Below are 22,595 nucleotides of genomic sequence, written 5' to 3'. Positions count from 1 at the left end.
AAATATTAATTTCCTGGGCAGGTCCCTTCCCCTTACTTTGTTTTATGGCAAAGCCAGCTTTCAGGAGGATCTGGATTATCCTCTCTCCTTTCTCAAAAACTTCCTCTGCTGTGCTGTCCCATACGATGATGTCATTGATGTACTGCAGGTGTTCTGAAGCCTCATCCTTTTCCAGTGCCATGGCAAATGGTGGGGCTATGTTTCCAGCCTGGGGGCTGTACTGGATGCCTCTGCAGGTGAAAACAAACTGATGAAGGAATGGAGAAAAATGCATCAGTTATGTCGATGGTGGCAGCACTTTGCTGCTGTGGACTCCAGTTTGCACTGAATTTCGAGCATGTCTGGAACAGCAGCACTCAGTGAGGGTGTGACTTCATTCAGGCTGTGACACTCCCCTGCCAGTCTACACTCTCCCTTAGGCTTATGCACAGGCCATATGGGACTACTAAAGGCTGACGGAGTCTTGCTGACCACTCCTGGGCTCTCCAGATCACGAATCATCTCATGGATGGAGGTCATGCAGTCCTGGCTGGGGCAGTGCTGTTGACAATGCACTGCTGTGGTAGCAATCAGCACCTCTTGTTCTTCGACCCTCAGCAGAAAAGACCCACAGCAGACAGGTCCTCTGAGACACCAGGGAGCAGCTGTCTAATTTCCTCTGTCTCCACAGCAGCTATCCCAAAAGCCCAGGGATGCCCTTTTGGGTCCTTGAAATACTGTCTCCTGAGGTTATCCATGCCGAGGATACACAGGGCCTCTGTGTATATACTCTGGGCCAGGAGTGTTTTGCCATCTCTGGCTGGTTGAGCTGAAGGCTCACTTCAGCTTCCAGATGTTGGGATTCCCCCTGTCACCCCAGGAACAGAGATGGATTCTGTCCCTCCATATCTCAATGGCATCAGGGTCCATTTTGCACTGGTGTCCATCAAAGCCTTCTACTCCTGTGGGCTTGAAGTGCCAGACCATCAATCCACACAGGCCAGGAAAGCTGACTGTCTCTTTCCTGCACTCAGCTGGGGGCAGAGCCCCTCTAGTCCTGGTCATAGTGCTCATTGATCACTTTTAATAAATATGAACTGGAGGTCCCTACAAGAGAATCAAAGTAACATCGGCCTTCCTATTCTGTCTGAGAACTTGTCCACTGGAAACTACAGCATATTTACCCTTGCAGAATTTCGTGTTGTAATGTCAGAGACTGGAAAGATCAATGTCCTGAGCGATTTTGGGATGTGTGTGTGTGGAGGAGGACAGGTTGGCCTTTCCTAGGCAAGGCAGTGAACTGCCCCACACCTTGCCAAGAGCCTGTATCCCAGCCTGGCAGAGCTGCCGATCATTGGCACACTGGAGGAAATGTCCCACACTCCACCCTGGAGCTGTGACCCAGCTTCTGAGTGGCCAAATGACTAGAAGTCCCATCTGGGGGAGGGCCCATGAAGGCTGAGGGGTATTTAAGGCTCAGCATGGGGCTACATGTCTTGACCTCATGCTGAGGCCTACCTACCTTCATCTTGACATTTCTATCTGAACACCACTGGAACCCAGGGGTTGGGATGTATATGTGTGCTTTTCTATATCTTTTCTGTTCTTTCTTTCTTTCTTTCTCTCCTTCTAATTTCCTCTTCTTGGAACATTTTGAGTAACTTAACATTGGACACGTTTAGAGTTTGCTAAGTTGAATGGGTCAAGTTAATGTTTGGAGAAGTATTTTATGTTGATTGGATGATGTACCAAACCTTTTGCCAAAGATCCCTCATTTTCTAAAGTTTGCCAGTAAAGTTGTTTGGACCTCTTGAGAATATCTTGTTGATATTTCACCCATGCATTTCACCCAGAGTACAAGAACCATTGTAACCCCTTTCAAAAGCCCTGTTAGTGAGCTAATTGGGGCCTTACAGATGGTTGTTCTTCCTCAAAAACAGCTTTCTTCACTTTTTCTGTGGAATTCCAGCCTTCAGCCCTCATTTAGTTACCTTTTCGCTAAGGACAGATTTCAGCATTAAATGCCAGCCTTGCTTGGAAAATGAGTATATTCACCATTGAACCAGCTCCAACCTAGCTCCACAAGTCAAATGGGCAGGTGCATCTCACCAAAAATGAGATTACATCTCAGCAAAAATTTACATCTCACCAAAAAAGAATATCTCAAAAGCAAAGGACAGTCTACTTTTCTTATTCTTGATTAGGATATACATCAGGTTTATCCTGATGGTATGAATGTTAATTTCTTGAAATGAATTCAGCTACCAGACATGAACTTAATCAACACTGCCAGCACACCAAAAAAACTTTTTGCAGAAAGGAAAAGGTGATTGGTTTAGCAGTGCACACTGTAAAGGAAGAACAGCATCATACATTAACATTCCTATGCATTTCACCCTCAAGGTGCTGGTTTGTTGGGTGTAACCTGTAAATCCCATGACTGACTATATCCCTTAGATGGGCCAGAAATAGCATGCTGAGATAGATATGAACCTTTCTGAGAAGTGTAGGGGCTTTCTTCTTGTTGCTGACTTTACCGACATTAAAGCAGAATATTCAGGGTTTACAGTGACAGTGCAGATCCTATTGCATAAGGGGCAGTGACATGGAAAAGGAATTGCTTACAGCCAGATTGGTTAGAGGCTTTTTCTTAAAAACTTTGTTTCAAGTCCCACAGAACTAAGTTCTGACTTAGAACAGAAAGTGAAACACTGCAAAGATTTTGAGCCAAACCCCCATCTCCCATGCCTCAGCCTCAACACAGAACCTTGTCCATGGGGATATTTTAATGTGACACAGGGAGAACAGCTACAAAATGCCAATAACTAAATGACTATTTCATCTGAGGAAGTTGCTGAGCCAGCAAGTTCATGCCACCCTGATGCTCTGTAAAGGATGCCTGTGATTCACAAGCACAACACCATTTACCCACTTCCCAAAAAAATTGACACATCTAGTCCAAATACAGATGACAAATCTCTTGTTTACAAGCACCTCTTGAAAGACATCTCAAATCTGTTTTTCACAGGATTCATCTGTAAACCGGCCCTATATTCTGTCAGGATCCTTATGAGATGGCACTTGCACAGACCCACATCAACCATTTCAGTATGGGACTTTTAGAGCAGCAAGCTATGCAGCTCTTTGTGTCAGGAGACTGCTCTTAAGCATTTTCACACCATATTTCACAAGAGCAATTCAATCCTCATGTCAGCTACAGCCTGAAACATAAAGACAAGATCACTGCAGAGATATTGTACTCAAATGTTGAGATTCAAACACAACAATGAAAAAAACAACCCCAAATTTGAAACGGCAATAATTAGAAGCAAACAAAAAATAGAGATCCTTGATGCACCAACTTCAGGACACAGAAATTCTTTCTAATACTAGGTTGCCTATACACCTACAATCTTCCTTTCCTAATGCTTTAGTTTTTGAATGTCTATGCACAGAAGTGACCAACTACACCACTAAATAAACTGTCACACTACTGCAAGAAAAACTCCACCTTCCATTATTTCATGGAATCTCCTTCTCTTTTAAAACACCACAATGGGCAGTCTCCTGTTCAAAACTATATGCCAGCTATTCTAAACCATTGGGAAAGAAAAGCCCAAAACAAAACAAAACAAAAGAAATAATTCAAAGCATAGAAATAATTAATCCAAACAACATTTTGGAAAGCCACGGCTATTTGTGAACAAAAGATGCTCAAACTCTCAACATTATTTTCTTTTAACATATTAGTCAAAATTATTTATATTCAGCAACTACTTCAGCAGCAAATAAACCCACAAGTCCGCCAGTGATGAATCAAAACATGACAGAAACTCCACAGAAAACGTAGCTTTGTTTTCTAGGAACTGCATAGAAAACATCTCCAAGTTTTCTTCACTTGGCAGCCTGGGTAAAACCAGGCTCATGCGCATGATATCCAAACATTTACCACCAGGGTGAACATGTCAAGCTCAGACACACACAGACACACAGAGACATAGACACACACACAGAGACACACAGACACAAAAACGGACACACACACACACATACTCACACTCACTCTCACTCTCACACTCACACTCACACACACACACAGACACATAGACACTCACACACACACTCACACACAAACTCTGCAGGATGCACACACAACTCCCACCCGCATTTGGAACCATCTTCCCTGCTGAGCTGAGGACAGCAGTGACCGGAATACTCCGGGCACTCCACATTCACGGCAAGGCAGCCGGCAGCCTTGAAGGACAAAGCGAGCACAGCTCGGAGCTCTTACTGCCCAGCGGGAGCCCTGCGGAGCTCGCACACCCCGCATCCCCCAGGCCCAGCCCCGCTGCCCAGGGTGTCGCGGCTCCTCCCGCGGGCGGAGCTGACGCGGCCCAGGCCCGGCCCCGCTGCGCTCCCAGCGCGGCCCGGCGCGGCCCGGCCGAGCCCGTGAGGGACAAGGGCGAGGGGCTTGAGGGGCTGCGGGCGAGGCCGGCAGCGGCAGCGGCCCCGGAGCGTCCGGGAACGGGCGGACATCCCGGGAGAGGGAGCTGGGAGAGGCCGGGGAGGGAGCGGAGCCCTGGGAGAGGGGAAGAATCCTGGGAGAGAGAGGAGATGCCGAGAGAGGAGGGAGAGCCCGAGAGAAAGGGGAGAGCTCGGGAGAGGAGAGACCCTGGGAGCGGGGAGAAGCCGGGACCGGAGGGAGAGCACGGGGGCGGGGAGATCCCGGGAAAGGGGTGAGCCAGGGAGAGCGCGGAGAGCCCGGGAGAGGGAAGATGCCGGGAACGGGGAGGGAGCCCTGGGAGAAGGAGAAGAGTACGGGACAGAGGGAGGAGAGCCCGGGAGAGGGGAGACAGCCCTTGGAGAGAGGGGAGAAGCCGGGCACGGGCTGAGCCCTGGAAAGAGGGGAGAGCCTGGGAGAGAGGAGGGCCCGGGAGCGGGGGCTCCTGCAGCCGGCTCGGGAGCGGGCATGGCTCAGCGCGTTTCGGGAGAGCACGGCCGCGGGGATGGCTCTGGAGCCGGCGGCACACAGAAAAGAGCTGCTCGGCATCCCCGGCGCCGGTGAGAGCACAGTCCTGCCCGAGGAGGCAGCGCAATGGGCACCGCTCAGGTTCCCAGTGAGGCCATGGCACTGCTCGGGTTCGTCGCCGTATCCGTGGCAGCGCAGAGCATGGAGCCTCTCTCGGGCCCCAGGGTTACCTGAGCCAGGGGCACCAGGGCATCGCTTCTGTCTTGAGAACCCACGACGAGCAGTGCCGGGCAGGGACTGCAGATTCCCATTAGTGGCAGTGGAAAAAGAGCAAGGAATCTTCTATGGCAGAAGAAATGGAACACGAGCAAGGTGTCCCCATGAAAGGTGTGAAGAAGCACTCCCCAAGATACTGTTGCTCTTGGCTCAGAACATGGAAGAGCAATGGGGAGACATGAATCAGAAACTGGTTGTAATGGCCAGGGACCAGTTCTCTGCGTAAAATGCTACACAATTGCTGCAATGCTGTATGGAGGACTAATTGGTGCTTGCTACGTAATCTGGACTTGTTACGGGCATCATAGTTCTCTCTCAAAAGTGGCTCTGGAGCCATGATTAAGAAAATTCTTGAGAAAGGCTCATAGACCCACATTTTAATGCAGTTGCTGTGGTTTGGTAAATCAAATCTGCTTTTTTGCCTTGATTCTCCTGAAGGTTTGTGTTCTGGGTTCTTTTTTCATCCATGCATAAGTGCAAAATTTGGGGATCTAAGGTAAATTCCTTCTAGAACGGATATGGAAGAGACTGGCCTTTGGTCAGCAATGTGTCAGCGAGAGGACAGCTGAGCCATTATTACTCAGAGGAAGAACAGGCCTGCAATAGAGGTGTGAGCCCGGGCTGAAATTCAGTGGAACCACCCTAGGCAGCATCAGTAAGAAGGTGGTGCACTATTGTATGGTCACTGGGATCACTACACCATTGCAAATAGGTTCCCTTTCTGGCAGAAGAAGCTTCTATCTGCTGCCTCTGCTGGGGGCCTTGGGATGGACAGAGTGAGCAAGGCCTGGTCAGCGCACAGGCTTATGGACATTTGCCACACAGGGGCTGCAAAAAACCAAAAAGCCAAAGGCAAACAAGCCCATGGCCTCATTCAAGAACAGCCCCAGCATCCTTTGTCCCTTCTGGCAAGACAAGGCAGCACTTAGTACATTCAAGGCTGCATAGCCCTTTGCAGGACCACCCAACACATCAGGATCTATGGCAGAAAGATGTGGGGGTTTTTGGTTTTTTTCTCACTGGGTGGGAGTTGCTTCAGTTGCTGTTTTGCGCTCTCCCAAAACGCGCTGACCCGCGCCCACTCCCGGCCCGGCTGCAGGACTCCCTGCTCCCAGACTCTCCCGGTTCCTGACCCAGCTGCAGGAGCCCCTGCTCCCGGGCTCTCCTCTCTCCCAGGCTTTCCCCTCTTTTCAAGGCTCAGCCTGCCTCCAGGTTGAGTTTTCATCCTAAAACACAGCAAAAAAAGGCTCTGCTTTTGCTGACTGGAGCCACATTGCATCTTTTCTTCAGAAACTAATAAAGAAAACACAAACTGCCCACAAACTGAAACTCTTCTGCTCCCTTCCAAATCAGTTCACTACTCAAGCACAAGCCTCAGGCACATCCCCGACTGCCTCTCTGCCAGGAGCTCAGAGCTGCATTGCACAGTGCTTGCTGTGTGCCAGAGAGCACAAAGCAGGCTGGCCTGGTGCCCCTGAATATTTCTGCCAAACACTCTGCATTTCTCACCTTTGCTGTGGCTGAGTGCACAACTCCAGGGTTGCAGGCACTTCTCCCAGAGCTGTGTGAGGCACTGGCTCCTGCAGATCTGGAGCTCTCCTGAAGCCAGAGAGATTGCACTGAGGGATACAAATCCAAGTGGCAGGAACTTGAATGCTCTCGAGTCACGGCTGAACACTGCACTTGCACAGGACATTTGGCTGCCCCACTCCTCTTTCCATTTAGGCTGCAAATACCACTGCCCTTTCTTCCTCAACTCAAAGTACCAAGGCTGGGCAAAAACTGGCCAGTGGGCTGTATTCCAAAGGCATGTGGTCTTTGGAATACAGCCTACCAAAGAAGTCGTAAATGTCACTTTCCATCTTTAAGAAACAACTGACTTTTCTGAAGGAAATGTTGAGCTTATTCACAGATTGAGAAAGAATCTTCCAGGTGAGTTGGTGTCTCAGAAACTTTATTGATTTACAATCCTACTCTATATTCCTACTCTAAAATCTTCGTGTACAATCTTCCTCTATAATCTTCTGCTACAATCTTCTTCTAAAATCCTACTCTAAAATCTTCTTCTACAATCTTCCTCTATAATCTTCTGCTACAATCTTCTTCTAAAATCCTACTCTACAATCTTCCTCAAAAATCCTACTCTACAATCCTATTCTAAGCTGGTTGTGGAGAAAAAGTTCTTAATGGACTGTCTTGGTGTTTTCTTCTCCTTCCACTACTTCACTGCAATGATCAGTGATGCGAGGCTGGACGCACGCTTGGCTGATGTTACAAATGGATGCTGCCCAAAAGAAAACAAAGCAACAATGAACAACGAGGCATGACTTTCCAAGCTCAGTGCTTCAAAGGCAGGGGCAATATTTTTAAATGAAAACAGGATTGAGTCTGACAAGGTCTAAGCAGTGTGGTGTAACACTGGTACAAGCTGCCCCAAGAGATGGTAGGTGCTCCATCCCTGGAAACATTCCAGGTCTGAGAAATGTGATCTACTTGACAATGTCCCTGCTCATTGCAGGGCACTTGGACCAGATGACCTTTACAGGTCTCTGGCAGGCCAGCCCAGCCTAGGATTCCTCACCCTTTCCATTTGAAAAGCACAGAGAGTAGGAGGTGAGGAGGAGGGGAGCTCATGTGATGCCTTGGAGTTCAATGGAGGAGGAGCCCATCCCTCAGACACTGTTTCACTGTTTCACCTGCTGCCCCTTTGCATTTTACCTGCAGGAGCTCCTTGGCAGACCAGCGCTGCTCCTCATCTCTCTGCAGGCAGTGGCTCAGGAAGTCACTCAGCAAAGGTGAGAGGAGCTCGGGCTGTCGCAGCTCTGGGGTCCCTATTTCGGCTATCAGGTATTGAGCCTGGAGAAAAAGGAAACAGGAGGCTCCATGTGCTTCTTTCACATCTCTAACTGCTCTCCCTGAACCCGTTTTTTATCCTCCACTCTGTCGTGGCACTTTCTGCCCTGGCAGAGGGGCACAGATGACTTTCATATACCAACAAAAACCCAAACTCCAATGCAGCCACAGCTTTTCCAAAATCCAGCACATCTCTCCGAGGCAGCTGATTTCAATGGCTGACCTACTTAGTGGGAACTACATCAGCAAAAGCACGTTTTGCTTCTCTGAGAATTCATACCAGCTTGACAGGCTATTTGGAAGAGGGACTTTGCACTATTTCCAATTATTATTACATGACAAGTGTGTCTGCTTTGTTGCTCCCTTAAAAACAGCTTTGATAATCTAAAACTCATCATGCTTTTTATTCTGTTGTTGAAAAGAATGGTAATTGGGAGAAAAAAAAGAAATCCATCAGTTATTCCTTGGATAAGGAAACAAACATTTGGAACCTCCTGGTCAACACAGACACATTAAGATGCATGCAGAAATGTATTGGGATGAAAATGCCTCTTTGGGCAACTCTGTTTCTCAGCAGTCTCCAAATTTCAGCTTCCCTTATGTGGCAAAAAGGAAAACCTTCCCTTGTCAATACAGAAAAAGAAGTGCCATCCCTATGTTAATCCCGTGCTCATTTGGATACTCAAGTCAATGCATTAATGTGTGCCAATCCCAGAAAGTGCCAGCAACAAACAGGAGGTTTTGGCAGGCTCTCCATATCACCAGGCTCAGGCTTGGTGGCCTGGAGAAAGTGGCTTGGACTAGGAAGGAAATATGGTCACTAAGTGTTTCAGCAACACTGCACAAGAAGCAGAAGATACTATGTGGCCTTTACAACTTCTTGTCCTGGTTTCAGGCAAGTTTCGAAGTGAGAAGAATGGGGCTGCATTTCATCTCTAAAATATCTCTGTTTTAGAAACTTCATTGGGTTTAGGTTTCTTTTCTTAATTTCTGAAAAGATAACACCACTTCTGAGATGCTTGTTCCTTGTTTTTATGGCCATCTTCACAGACAGAAGATGTGGAACAACTGGAAACCCAAAGCAAAGTGTTGCCTGAGAATGGAGAATGTCTGTGTGTGGTTAGGCTTGAGTTCCCCCACTGATGCAAACAAAACTCCTGCAGATGCTGATGTGCTGCAGGGACATTTGTAGAAGTGGACTTTGGTGGAACTAGTGCCAGCAGATGGCAATGGGATTTTGTGCAATGGCAGACAGAACATGGGACAGGTCAGAAAGGCAGTGGGATCAGAGAGCATTTACACTTTACCGTGAGAGAACTTTCATTCTCGTAAGGAACTTCATGTTCCACCATTTCAATTCCGACTATTCCGAAGGACCATATGTCCACTTTGGGACCATATGGTTGCTGCGTCACAACTTCAGGCGCCATCCACCAAGACGTGCCAATCACCGAGCTCCGTTGATTCCGCTCAGGGGTGAGCAGAGCAGAGAGGCCAAAATCAGCTGAGAAGAAAAGAAAATACTGTTCAATTAGGGAATCAGGCAAAAGAATTCCCCACTCTATGATTGAGATTGTGCTGTTGAAGCTCCTGGAAATCCATCCCTGCTCTGTGTCCTCAGGACGTTAACCAAGGAAATTTGGAATTGGACATTTCAAAAAAATGCCCAAATGTTTACACTGCCTCCAGCAGTGGCTTTTATGCCCTGGAAGATTTAGATTGTAGCTCACTCCCTCTGGAAAAGACACACAAATCAGTGCCATTCCTAACTGCTATTTCCTTCCAATGCCTCTGTGCACATTGCAGCTGTGCCCTCAGCTCACAGCAGGGGTCCCTGCACTGCCACCAACACCATTTTTTGGGAACTGACATCCACTCAAAAGCATCCCCAAACCCTACATCCCTGCAACACTGCTTGACCAGGAATATACCGACCCAACTTGACAGAGCCGTTGGTTCCCAGAAGGATGTTGCAGCTCTTCACATCTCGGTGGATCACATGGTTAGAGTGAAGAAAATCCAGTCCTTGCAGGCACTGAGAGGGAAAAGGGAAAAAGCAGGATAAAAGTTAGTGATGTGATTTCATCCCACAAGAAAGGAAACAGCTCTCAAAGATTCCCTTGGCAGGGAAATGGGAGTAATGGCAGAACACGGTGCCATCAAGAGGAAGAGTTGCTGCTGCAACACTCGCAGAGCAGTAGCCTTCTAAGGGAAGGCTTCTAATGTCAGCTTTTGAAAGAGCAATTGCTGTTCTACACTGTGCCCTGTAAAGCAGCCAGAGTGATTGCTGCTGCAGTGGATGTGCTCTCAAGAAAAAGCCATTTTGGGTGCACTACTGTCCTTATCAGCTGACGGCTGTGAGAAATGAGTCCCTCCTTTTCTTTGCCATTAGTTTCAAAGCCTGCTACCAGCACATATGCTTTTACAGGCAAGGAATGAAGTGCAGACAGGCTGCAGGTAAACATTTTGAGAGGCAAGGTGGAGAACAGCAAATACAAATACAAGAGACAGAGCGACAATATGACAGCAGGAGATCAGACTGTAAGAACAGAGTAGAGTGAATGCAGGGACACTAGCAGGCAGTTAGTTCACTTGAGATGCTCCTGCTTCTCCATAGCACAGCAGCAACACAGAAACAAAGCTTGGCGCATGGAATCACTCCAGTTCTGAGCCCCTGTTTCCCAGACAATCCTGCCCAAGCCATTGGGAATACAGGCAGGATCCCCAACCTCCCGACTGATGGCTGCAATCTCATCATCACGCAGGTAGGTCTTGTTGATGACATCCATCAGAGTGCCTCCATCCATGTACTCCATAACCAGCCAGAGTTCATTATCCACAAGGTAGCTGAAAGAAGGAAACAAGGGCATGGAGATGAGCATGCATGGCTACGTTGCTTTTTCGGCTGATTCCAGTTTCCTGGTCCGTTTGAAATGAGGACAGAATAAAAGGAACAGACATTGCCTCTAGGCTGTGCAGTGTTTGCAGTGTGTGCAGTCTCAAGGAGAAAGGCACATGTGTGAAAAAGGAGATGTCTTAGATGCCCAGCAAGGGAAAAATACAGCTTAGTAACAGCAGAGAAGAAAAAGCCAGCTCTCACACAAAAAAAAAGCACCTTTCTGGAAAAAAAGCACCTGGTCTTCCTGGCATGCACAGCAATCGAAAAGAGCGGTAACAATCCAAAGGAAATCCTCCCTAGGATGGTTCATCCGCACTTAAGACACCCCAGAAACATCATGCCTCAAAATGGAGGCAATGAACTTGAAGGCTGTTGACTTAGTAAGATAGGGATGATCCAGGTTTTTGAACAATTTTCAAACTACATGTGCCTAGGGAGACAAATGCAGACAAAATATAATCTCTTCCCATCCACTGAATATATGTAGAGAAATAATAATTAACCAATAATAATACCTCTATTTCCTGGCAGTGACCAAAGTTAGTTTTTAACCTCACATGCTTGCACTATGTAAACATACACTCGTGGGATAAAACGACAACCACCACTCACCTATCTAAATAGTTGACCAGGTTGGGATTCCTATTCATCTTCATGATCCTGATTTCATTAATGGTTAATTGCTTTGTCCTCAGCGATTTAAGCTTTATTTTCTTTATAGCAACCTAAAATGATGTTGAAAATCAGTAACTTGAGAAGTTGGTGGCATGAGACAGCAACACACATGGAGTGAGTGATTTTGGAAAAACACAGCCGAGCTGTGCCAAAGTGCCTTGTGATTAGACCTTGGAGTAATTAGGAAGTGACATTCCATCAGCCCATTTCTCTGCTCACTTGGGGGCCAGTCACAGGACACGTGGCCACTAACGTCCACCTGGTAACAATGGTGTCTCAACTATCACCACAAAGCTCTGACCACACTCTCTGCTCCTCTGGCTGGGATTCAAAAGAAGTAATCCAAGACTTGGTACTCTACACATACATCCTGGGCTATAAGAAGGGCTTAGGGCTTTTAGGGATGCCTTGCAGATCTCTCCCTAAGTGCAGCTCCCATGTGCAGCACTGCAGGTTGCCAAAGAACTTCCAGTAAGATTCAGATGCATTTGCTGGCAGCCAGAAATGAGAATTCAGGACTCTGAAGCTGTAGCCCCAAAGAGCAGTGAGATGCTCTAAGGCTCCACCTTTGTTTTAGCAACTGAGAGAGAGCAAGCAAGCTCATCCTTCTCTGAAAGGTACTGCTGCTCTCCGTGCCTCCTTCCCTGTGGCAGCTGAGAAGGGCAAAGGCTGTCCCAAGTGTAATTTGCAGGCTGGCACCAGTCTGTGCTTCCTGTGCCTTTGCAGCACAGCTCGACGGGTGACCCAAAGCTCCAGCCACAGCTCACACGAGAGGGGAAAGCCCTCGAGAGCCGCAGAATCTGTGGGGGCTGTTGACATTTACCTCTCCTCCTGTGGCAGTGTCGACTGCTCTACAAACATTTCCAAAAGCCCTAGAAACAAAACAGCAGGAAAGAAAGGAGAAGCCGTTTAGATGTTGGAGTGAAAGCCAGCCCAGACAGGAGATCTCTGCTGTAAATACCTAAAACCTGCAGGATGCTTGAGGGGTCTGCCAGAAGGCAGATGACGCATTTTCCTCTCAAGGGCCATGGGCACTGGGCACTGGGCCTGTTCCTGTAGCTTTGGGGTTTACAGCCTCAGATCAAAAAGCTCAGAGAGCTTATTCTCCCATCTCAGGTTTCAGTTTTCAAACTGTGTGGTTTTAATCCTGTCCACCAAATATTTCCTTCAGCAAACTCTTGGAAAGAAATGTTCCTGAGAACTGTTATCTGACAGCTTTCAGGGGCTAGGTTGCTCTTTCAGGCAATCAGGATTCTTCTCCTTTCATTAGTGTGGCCATATGATTCTGAGACACCCAAAAATTCTAAGGAGATTAACACACAGGTGTCCCACACTTGAGAGACTGGAGATTTTCCAGGTCCTGTTCCTTGCTGCTGGCAAGATTTTGGCAGCATTGAGATGTCCTTGACAATGCTTTCTGGCCACATTTACAAATTCTGCCTAGCAGTGAGTGGTGGGGCAATCTAACCCCAGTGTCTGAACATGTTTGCAGCTTGCCTGACATTACACGTGATAGATATTCCACCAGCAGAACAGCCAGCCTGTGGTTTTGTAGAAATAACTGTGGTTAGACTCACCCGCTGCCGATATTTTCCAGTTCAGTGTATTTTGTCACAGGATTTTCCATGTTGACCATTCTCCCTGAGAGAAACAAAATGCAAGATGCTCACTTTAAAGCAGAAATCTCACCTTCCAGGAGATACAAAAGGCAGCCCCACTGTCTGGGGCTCTCAGCCCTTTGTGGTCAGCTGAGGAACAACAACAAAACCACAAAAACTACAACAAAAAACCACAACAACAACAGCAACAACACCCCAGACAGCCTTGCAGCAGAGATGGCCTAGAAACAAAACAGCAGCAAAGAGAGAAGAAGCTGTTTAGACGTTGGAGTAAAAGCCAGCAGACTGTGAAAGGACAGAGACTGATTTCCTACAATCCTTTGAAGTGATCTCTGGACAGGAAACAAAGCACCACGAGTTGTTTTCCCAGGAGAGGAGGGCATCTTCTCCACCTTTCAGCAGTTTGCCAAAAGAATACCTTTCCCTTTGTAAAGCAGAGCAGCTCAGGCTATAACCAATACCGATGGGGCTTTCAGCCTAAGGATCCTCCCCCTTTCTGAGCAGGCTGAGCTCGAAGATGCCCTTGCCTGTGCCCCGTCTGAAGAAGCACACTGCTTGCCTTCACCCTGACAGCGCGGATCAGTCGCTCGCATTGGACTCGCCCTCTCAGCACCGCACACGTCCCCATCTTCCCAGCTGGGCACAGCGGGCATGGGCAGCAAGGAGAGCAGTGCTCCTCAGGCTCTGCTGTGACACAGACAGCTGCCCAGAGGAGATGCTGAGCCTCTCGTGAGTCCAGGCCGTGCCATGCAGGAGCCAGCCCAGACGAGGGGCTGCTGCCTCCCGGCAGCTCTGCGCTGCAGCGGCTGGGCGTCAGCGGGACTCTCGGCTAAGGAAGGCTCCAGCCTCTGCAGTCACAGCAGCCGTCAGCAGGGGCAGGCCAGGTGGCACAACAAGGCTGGGAGAGCCCAAGGATGAGCACTGACGAGCACTGGCAAGAAGCCACAGCCAGTCCGAGCCCCGTGACAAGCTGCTATCCCCATTCAGGACACGACATGATTGGCTTTGAGATCAGACACACGGAGGTGCACATCAGTGCCCTTTTTGTGCCAACAGCTGATGGCAGACAGAGTCAGCTGGGCTCTGTTCTCAACCCCACCAGCACCTCTCTGAGAGCACAGCGCTGGCAGCTGTTATGGGCAAGAAGCAGATGAAATGGGTTGTGCTGCAGAATCACAAAGGGCTTGATGTGGTGTCCTAGAGAGTGATCTGTGCAGGGCTTGGGCCAATGGGTAGGATTCTAGCAGTCATGGGGAATGACTGGCAATCAGCTACAACTGAATGCCATGGATCTGAGGAATATACAGTGGATGGGCTGGAGGCTCACTCCTGAGAAATGCCAGCAGGGCAGTTTTACCTGATCACACCTCATCTATATGTCTCTTGGACACATCTTTGTAAGCATAAAACTACGATACTAAATAGAGATTGTTATAAAAATATCTTGGGTTTTTTTGGGGCCACACAGAAAACACCTCTTGCTCTCTATTTGTGTGGTCACCTGATGTTCTTTCAAAGGAGCTCTCATTGACGAAAATGTAGCTTTCCCATAAAAACAAACTGTAGTACTGGTATTACTACAGTCATAAAAATGACATCAGGAAGACACCTGGAGCAGAAGAACTCCTTCAGGATGGAGAAATACCAACTCCACCACAAAACCAAAAAAAAACCCCAAACCCAAAGCAACAAAAAACAACAACCAAAACCTCTACTAAACCACAAAAAGGCAAAACCCCCAAACCAATCCATTTCTGCAAAGCTTTTGGTCTCTGATGACTGGTGGGAAGTCAGGAGTCTAAGCAGAATTTAGGTAGCCAAATATTCGGCACAGTTTGGCCACTAGCACACAGGACTTGCCTAGAACATTTCCTAAATCACAGCCTTCTGCTCATGCAGGGACAATCCCTGCTTCTGCCTTTGGTGGAGAGGGAAGCTCAGGCAAACCCAAGCCAGTCCAAGCTGCCCTCAGAGGCAGCAGGAACATCCAGAGCACTTTCTCACTGCCTCCAAGCACAGCAGTTCCTGTGGGGAGTCCTAAATGTCCCTGTGACACCAAACTGAGGAGAAAATTTGGTCCAGCTGTGCTGACACATGCACATAATACACTGTGCCTCAGACAAGACACACACAAGACATACTCAGTATCTCCAGGCACTTCTCCTCCATCTCCTGTGTCTGAGCATCTATGACCACACTGGAGCTGAATGAACTGTTTGGGCTCCCCTTCACAGCTTTCAGACTAGAGGTGTCACTAAACAACGCTTCTGCTGCAGCAGGTTGCATGAGAGAGCCTGAGGAGCTCTGGAAGGAGAAATGAGTTTGTGTCAGAAAGGTGGCTGGCAGAGATTGCCCCGAGATCCCATTTCAAATAAAAGCCCTTAGGAAGATGCTGTTGGCCACATGCAGGGCTCTTAAACTGGACATTTTGCGATGTCCACTTCTTAACCAAATGGGTCAAAACCAAAGGCTGGTTTTACTCCAGTTCATGGCCACATTCAGCTTCCATTTTCATGGATTTTCTGAAGGATGACTGCCACAATGACCATTCCACTTCCTCCCAAGGACTCCTTCCCCCTCTCCAAGGGCTGCAGACACACTTGCAGCTCCTTGGTCTTGTGTTCTACCTCCTCCCATGAGCTCCTTCTTAACTCCACCCTCTTCTGGATGTGCTCAATCTTCAGTACCTCTGGTCGGGACACTTTCTGTGCCTCACGCCAACCTTGGGACTCTTCATGGCCAATCACTTGCTGGACGTCTTTGCAGGCTGCCCAGAGAGATGTCCATTCTTCCACCTCAAGTCAAAGAGAACAAAGCAGTCAGAGACTACAGCTTGTCCCTGTCAGCTGTGAGTCACAGACTGTGAGGAAAGGGAAAGAACAAGAGAGGAGCAGATTGACAAGGGATACAGACAGCTTGTTTCCAAATCCATCTGGCTCACCATGTTCCCCTGTAAAAACACCTTGAGAAACAAGGTGAGCAGGAGCAGGCCAGCAGGAATCCATTGGGATGACTGCTGGCCAACAGGCCAAAGGACTAGTCGCACTGTCTGGGGCAGCAGCTGAGATTCAACAGACCAGCAAGTGTCCTTCAGAGCAGCTGTGATAGTGACCACAGCAGGATGGCACTCAGAGACATCATCCCACCCACCTGCTGCTGTGCAGAGGAAAGGCAAGAAGGGCAGAAAGCCCCAGTTTTGGTGACTGCAGTGGTTATTGCTGTTTCAATCACTCGATTTTGAAAAGCCTCATGCTTTTGAAGGAAGAGATTCATTTCCTCCCTAATGATTTTCATGTTTTCCTCCAGTGTCTTCTCGTCTGCCTTGTTGCGAGTTTTTCTTTCCTGCAGCTCTGCCTGAGGCTGTTTCCTGGTGTCCTGTAAAGAACGAGAGACAGAGGGTTTCATGAGTGGAGTGGCTGCCACTCTTACACTCACCTGGTTCTGCAGATCACCCCTCTGACGATGCAGATTCCAGTTATCTTCAATTCTTCTCATGTCTTTCTTGTTCTTCCTCTTCACTATCATGGGTGTGCTCTGAACTTCGGGCAGCTCTGCTTGTGGCTCTGCCTTGATGTTCTATAGACACAAATGCAGAGCAAGTGACTGGGAGCTGCCATCAGGCTCAGCTTTTTCCTCTTTTGACCTCAAAATCCCATTCATTCAGCCACTTCTTTCTGCTTCTCTACCTAACTCTACTTCCATTGTAACCCAGTGCTGGTCTCTGCAGATTTCAGGGCTCTGTGCTTTCAGTGCCTGCAGGACTCCTGGCCTCCCCAGTCCCAAGAGCTACATTTCATGCTTCCCTGCCTGCCCTTCACTCTGTCCCCTGCCTGGTCAGGCTTACCTGGCCATTGTCTTGTGGCTCTTCCACCTGCTGCCTGAGCTGCTCTTGCTGCTCTTGGGCTGGGAACAGCTCTTCCTGAGTCTGGCATGACATCTCTGCTACAGCAATCTGCTCTTGCTGCTCTTGGGCTGGGAACAGCTCTTCCTGAGTCTGGCATGGCACCTCTGCTACAGCAATCTGCTCTTGTTCTTTTTCTCCAAGGACCTGCACAAAAAGCAAGAGAAGATGGGTTTAAAGTTCCCATACAAGGTATGTGGGGCAAGACTCAAAGTTTGATTGGGCTCACACATTCCCAAAGCACTGTGCTGCTGCTCTCCTGGCTCATTCTGTGCCCATGGGGAGGCACAAATTCCAAAGTGAGACTGACAGTACAAACATAGACCATGTGGGACTGAATTTCCAACAGACCCTTTAGGCAGCAGACAGGGAATGTGTGGTATTTCTCAAGGGTCTGCTAAGGGCCTCCCTCCTCCTCTGCTGGGTCCTCTTTGTCTTTCAGTCATGACTGACACCCAGCCCTGTGCCACAGCTCCATCCTGGCTCTGCAGGTGGCTTCATGTATGAAGCTTCATGTATCCTCACTCCTTGGGAGGGTCACTTCTGGAGTTCATGTTCTCTTCCAGCCTGAATGACATTCCTGCCTTTCTAACATCTACACTCTTGCTAGAAATCACGGTCATCCCGGAGATAAGGATGCACACAAAGAGCCTCTGATGGAGGTCAGAGAGCTTCTACAGCTGCCTCAGTACATGGAGGAGGAGCAAGGTGTTTATTCTCCCCCTTTTCTCAACTAAACATTCTCATGGACAGTAACAGAGACCCTCATTAAACTCCATTAACATATTAACTTACACACACTTTGGGGGGCCAGTGAAGGACACCATGTGTCCTGTAATGCATGCATGACCGAAGTCACCAAACCCCACCTAGAGCATGGGATTGTGCCACCTCACTAGGACAGGCCAGAATTTATAGCATGAAAAGGGTTTCAGGGCAGAAGAGGCTGGAAGAGGAAAATATCTCTGTGGGGAAAAAACAATCATTTCTGGAGGGGAAACGTCTGCCTGCTTGGGATCTGTCGCCAGAGCATGTCTCTCCTCCTCTCCAGAAGGGATGCATTTCGGTGAGCTTTGCACCTCAAAATGCCCTGCAGCAGACCCAGGAAGATTCATTGATGTAGATATTAGATAGATAGATGATAGATAGATAGATAGATAATAGATAATAGATAGATAGATAGATAGATAGATAGATAACTAGATAGATAGATATTAGATGATAGATAGATAGATAGATAGATAGATAGACAGATCTCACTATCACAATCTCTCTTACTACACTTGCTATCACTACACACATCAACAAAGCAGCCAGTGCCCTGATCAGCAGCAATCCTGTACTTGCTCTCCTGTTGCTTCAATAAACCACACTCTTGGGGAATCTGGAGCATGTATGTCCTCATGGAATGTGATCAGAGCCAGAGCACTGCACTGGGAACTGCACTCTTTGTGCATCTGTGCTTGGGCCAGTGCTTCTCTTGAACTTGACCAGACTGAGGGTGCTAAAGTGGCTGTAATGAGAAATGAAGCCCAGCCCCTCCCAGCCCCTCTGATCTCTTGAGGACCAGCTGGAATGCAAGGGCATTGACATCCTCCTGAATTCCCATACCCAGAACACAACACATTCTCATCCCCTGGGCTGCCAAAAGGCACAGGTGCTGTTAACTTGAAAGTGATGTACAAGGCCCTAGTGGCTTGCCTGGCACCAGAGCAGGTCCTGCACCAACATCCCTGCCCCAAACTATGTGTTCTCATGCAAAAAGACTGCATCTTGAGGAACTGCCACCTTGCAAGCTAAAATTCTAGCAGAATTTCTTCTAGTGCTGGAAAAGGGCAGGAAAGGTTGAGCAAAAGTGCCTCCTCTTGCTGGAGAAAGAGAAAACACACAGGGCTTCTTCTCCTAGCAAACCAACAAACCATCAAACTGAAAGATGAAAGTGTCACCTATTCCAGTGTCCAAAGCACCTGGATGCAGTGAGGGGATGTTTGGCAGGGAAAGGGCTCTTGTGGTGAGCACTGTCATGTAGGGATTTATGGAAGTCTGGCTGAAGGTTGCTCATGAGCCTCCCTTTCTCCAGGCTAAAGCTCCTTCAGCACCTCCTCACTGGACTTGTGCTCCACACCCTTCCCCAGCTCCCTTGCCCTTCTCTGGCCACTCTCCAGCCCCTCAATGTCCTCCTGCTTCACAGGGGCCCAGAACTGGACACAGCACTCAAGATGTGTCCTCACTGCTGCCCAGCACAGGGGAAATGGTCACTGCCCTGCTCCTGCTGCCCTATCATTGCTGACACAGGGCAGGATGCCCTTGGCCTTCTTGGCCACCTGGGCACACTCTGGCTCATGCTCAGCTGCTGTTGTCCAGCCCCCCTGGGTCCTTTTCTCCCAAGCAGCTCCCCAGGCACAAAGTTGTGCTTTTGTCTTAAAATACAGCATCAAGAATTTCAGGAAGTCCTTCCTGTTCTTAGCACTACAAGACAGCAGCCAAGCACCTGCAGCTTTGCCCCTAGGCTGCAATTGGAGTTTTCAAATGGAGTTTTCAAAGCTGCAGACTTCATAACAGAAAGTATCAACAGAAACTCTCCTTCTCTGGTTTCTGCCTCAGAAGGAGGGTTCAGAACAATGCAGTTCGTTTCTTTTGCCACGTGGGAGAAGAGATGCCCCACACAGATTCATGCACAACACAATCATCTCTTTGCAGCTTATCAAAAGCAAAAGGACAGATACACTCAGAGTGCCACTCAGCTCTGCCACAGACTGCTCTGCTGAAGAGGGAACAGAACAGCCTGGACACAAAGGCCCCAAAATCCCTCACTTCAAGCAGCAGCTCCACATCCCCAGTGGAGGATGAACTACTCACAGGTAAGCACACCCAAGAAGCTTGTGGGAACAAACAACCTCAAAACACTTGTGTGGTCAGATCAACATTTTTTGTGCCTCCAGCTCCCTGGCCAGGCTGTGGAGTGGGACAGGTCTCTCCAGGCCACAGTGTCACCTACGTACCCAGCAAGGCTGGGAGTGGTGTCCTTGGACACTCCCTCCTCTGGGGACAGGGAGCCTTCACGATCCAGGCTGGCCCCTATCAGAATCCCAGCAAGCTGGGGCCTAAACATGACAGGTCAAAGCCCATTTTCCAGCTGTCCCTGGCTGGGGTGAATCGCTAGGTGCTGGCAGGACTCCAGCACTGAGCATCTTCAGCCACCAACAGCAAGGGCTGTCTGGTCAGAAACTTGCAGCTCTGCTTTGCTCTACAGACAGCACCAAGGAGAACTGGCACTTACAGGCTCAGGAACTGCAGGCTGTGGTGTGGCCACAGCTGAAAGACTGTGGTCATTTTGCTCCTCTTTGGCCTCTTCTCCAGAAGCAGTGGGAGCCAGAGGAGAGTCTGCTCTTGGTTCTGTGCTCTGTGGACAGGCAGTAGTGTGAGGGACAGGCAGTTACCTATCATTTATAACCTTGTTTCTGTTCAGCTCTTTACCCAGCTCTACTAAGGAGAAATCATAAACTTGGATAGCAATGGGATTCTAAGTCACTGTAACTAAATTAAAATGGGTTAATTCAACAGTACTGCAAATTGTTCTGAATTAGATATTGCATCCTGGCTACAATCAGCAAGCAACACTCTCTCTGCAAACTTTGCTTTTAGTTCTTTAAAAGCTCTGAAACAGAACGTTAGGAAACAGCCAACGATGCCTTTTTCTACTGCTGCTGCAGACATAGAAATGGATGTTCTTTCAGCCCACCCAGCTGGCCCTCTACACTCTAGTGCCACAGGCCAAGCTCACAGCTTGCTCCACAATTCTTAAACAGCAGCAACATCAAAGGTTCCTTTCTCACTCACCTTGGGATCGGCACCTCTGAACACACGGGTCAGGTGACCTGCAGAGGGCAAGGGAAAATGAACGAGATGCTGTGAGCAAACTGCCTGTGCTGGTGAATCCCACAGCACAAGTCAACCCCAGCAGAGAGTAGTTTCCTTTCACAACATCCCTCCACGAGACACAGCTCTCTCACTCAGCAACCAAGGGAACAGGACAATATTCCTGGTTGTGCCTATGCTTTGGCCTCTTTTGCCAGTGAATGAATATTAACTTGATCAAGAAAATGCAAATCATTCTTTAACACTCAATGCTTCTGTTCTGCCCAACAGCTAAAGCAGCTTTTTTTCTCCTCTCTTTCAGGTACTTTTTTTTTTCCTCCTAAACAAGTTGCATGCACTAATTCCCATTAACTTGCTGGACACAGTTGTCCAGAAAAGCTTCCCCAAAATCCCCCAGAGCTGTGGGAGTTCTACTGTGAAACAGCAGAGGAGCAGCTCTGGAGTTCAGGAGCAGACACTTACTGTTTTGGAATTTGCACTTCATTGCAAAGGAAATTGCTTGTTTAGCACTCAGCAAAGGGTCAAGTAAGACAGTCAAATTCTTTAATATCAGGATCGAGAAAAAAAGCAGCTTTCCCTGAATTCTGGGGAGAATTGCAGAGTTTTTAGAAGGCCTTTGCAGAAGGTCTCCCAGCCTGTGTTTTGGAAGTTTTCCTGCTTGACCCAGCAAACTGAGGAAAGGACAGACTCTTCTGCCACAGACTCTCCCGTGGAGGGAACAGAACCCCTGCAGATTCCCTTGCAAGTGCTGCTCGCACTTCCCCAGCTACAGACACCCCCTTTTAGCTGAATGTGTTGACAGAAGTTTCACCAAACCAGTGGCATCCTAATGGCCTTTTTGTTTCAAAATCAGCTCAGTCACTGAGAAAGACCAGGAAGGGATACACAAGCCAGATTAGACTACACCCAGGGAAAACCTCTACTTACGTGCCAGGTTAGTTAGGTAATATCCAGAATAAGCAATGCCATAAACAGTGCAAACTGCAGCAGCAAATGGCTCCATGCTTTGAGCACTGCTGTGCAGGTTTGCACACTGTGCTCCAACACGGGAAAAAAGATCAGGCTCCTGTCAGAGTGCAGCTGCCCACTGACAACGCCTCAACCAGGAGGATGCTCCTGCACTGAGCAAGCCCAAGAGCTGCTCTGACACTGAGGCCTTCTGTGCACCAAGGCAACCTTCTGATGACACCACGGGGACTTGGCAACCATCCTCTGACATCACAATGCAGCTGCTCTGGGCTGCTCTGTGACATAATGCAAAGCAGCCCAGCCTTCCCTAGAGTGAACACAAAATAGCCTGGGAAGTTCTCCTCTGTCCCACAACAGCACAAACCCCCTTGTAGGTCAAACCCTGCTGTTCAAGGGATCCAGGAGTAACTCAAGGAGTGCCCCAAGCACCTACAGCCTCTACCCCAACAGAACACTGAGACCAAACTTTCCCAAACCAAAGGAATAAAGACCAAGAAAATGGGCAAGTCATTGCACAGAACCAGGAGAGAAGGCACTATTGGCTTAACAGCTGAAATAATTCCTAAAAAATCACCC

At 48.5% G+C, this 22,595-nt stretch overlaps 1 protein-coding gene across 2 annotated transcripts in view; it reads right to left on the bottom strand.

The window, feature by feature from the left end:
• Positions 1-22,223, bottom strand: part of LOC146420468 (uncharacterized) — a 62,207-nt gene extending 39,984 nt beyond the window's left edge. The window contains exons 1-15 of one of the 2 annotated variants that reach the window (XM_085048228.1): positions 21,978-22,223; positions 21,012-21,049; positions 20,452-20,574; positions 17,115-17,318; positions 16,502-16,846; positions 15,898-16,065; positions 15,412-15,574; positions 13,229-13,292; positions 12,475-12,523; positions 11,589-11,701; positions 10,807-10,924; positions 10,013-10,112; positions 9,385-9,581; positions 7,943-8,080; positions 7,162-7,508 (exon numbers count right to left, since the gene is read on the bottom strand). In XM_085048228.1, the coding sequence (XP_084904354.1) occupies positions 7,443-7,508; positions 7,943-8,080; positions 9,385-9,581; positions 10,013-10,112; positions 10,807-10,924; positions 11,589-11,701; positions 12,475-12,523; positions 13,229-13,292; positions 15,412-15,574; positions 15,898-16,065; positions 16,502-16,846; positions 17,115-17,318; positions 20,452-20,574; positions 21,012-21,049; positions 21,978-22,053 (1,962 nt within the window). In that variant the 5' untranslated portion in view covers positions 22,054-22,223 and the 3' untranslated portion in view covers positions 7,162-7,442. Of the gene's footprint in view, positions 1-7,161; positions 7,509-7,942; positions 8,081-9,384; positions 9,582-10,012; positions 10,113-10,806; positions 10,925-11,588; positions 11,702-12,474; positions 12,524-13,228; positions 13,293-15,411; positions 15,575-15,897; positions 16,066-16,501; positions 16,847-17,114; positions 17,319-20,451; positions 20,575-21,011; positions 21,050-21,977 lie in introns of those variants that run through there. The other variant, XM_085048227.1, reaches the window with a different exon arrangement.
• Positions 22,224-22,595: the final 372 nt, after the last annotated feature.

Source organism: Lichenostomus cassidix, unplaced genomic scaffold (assembly GCF_008360975.1).
Source record: "Lichenostomus cassidix isolate B80296 unplaced genomic scaffold, HeHo_3.0 HiC_scaffold_478, whole genome shotgun sequence".
NCBI lineage: Eukaryota > Metazoa > Chordata > Aves > Passeriformes > Meliphagidae > Lichenostomus > Lichenostomus cassidix.
The sequence above is the reverse complement of the archived record's forward strand: the minus strand, read 5'-3'. Positions and strand labels throughout refer to the sequence as shown.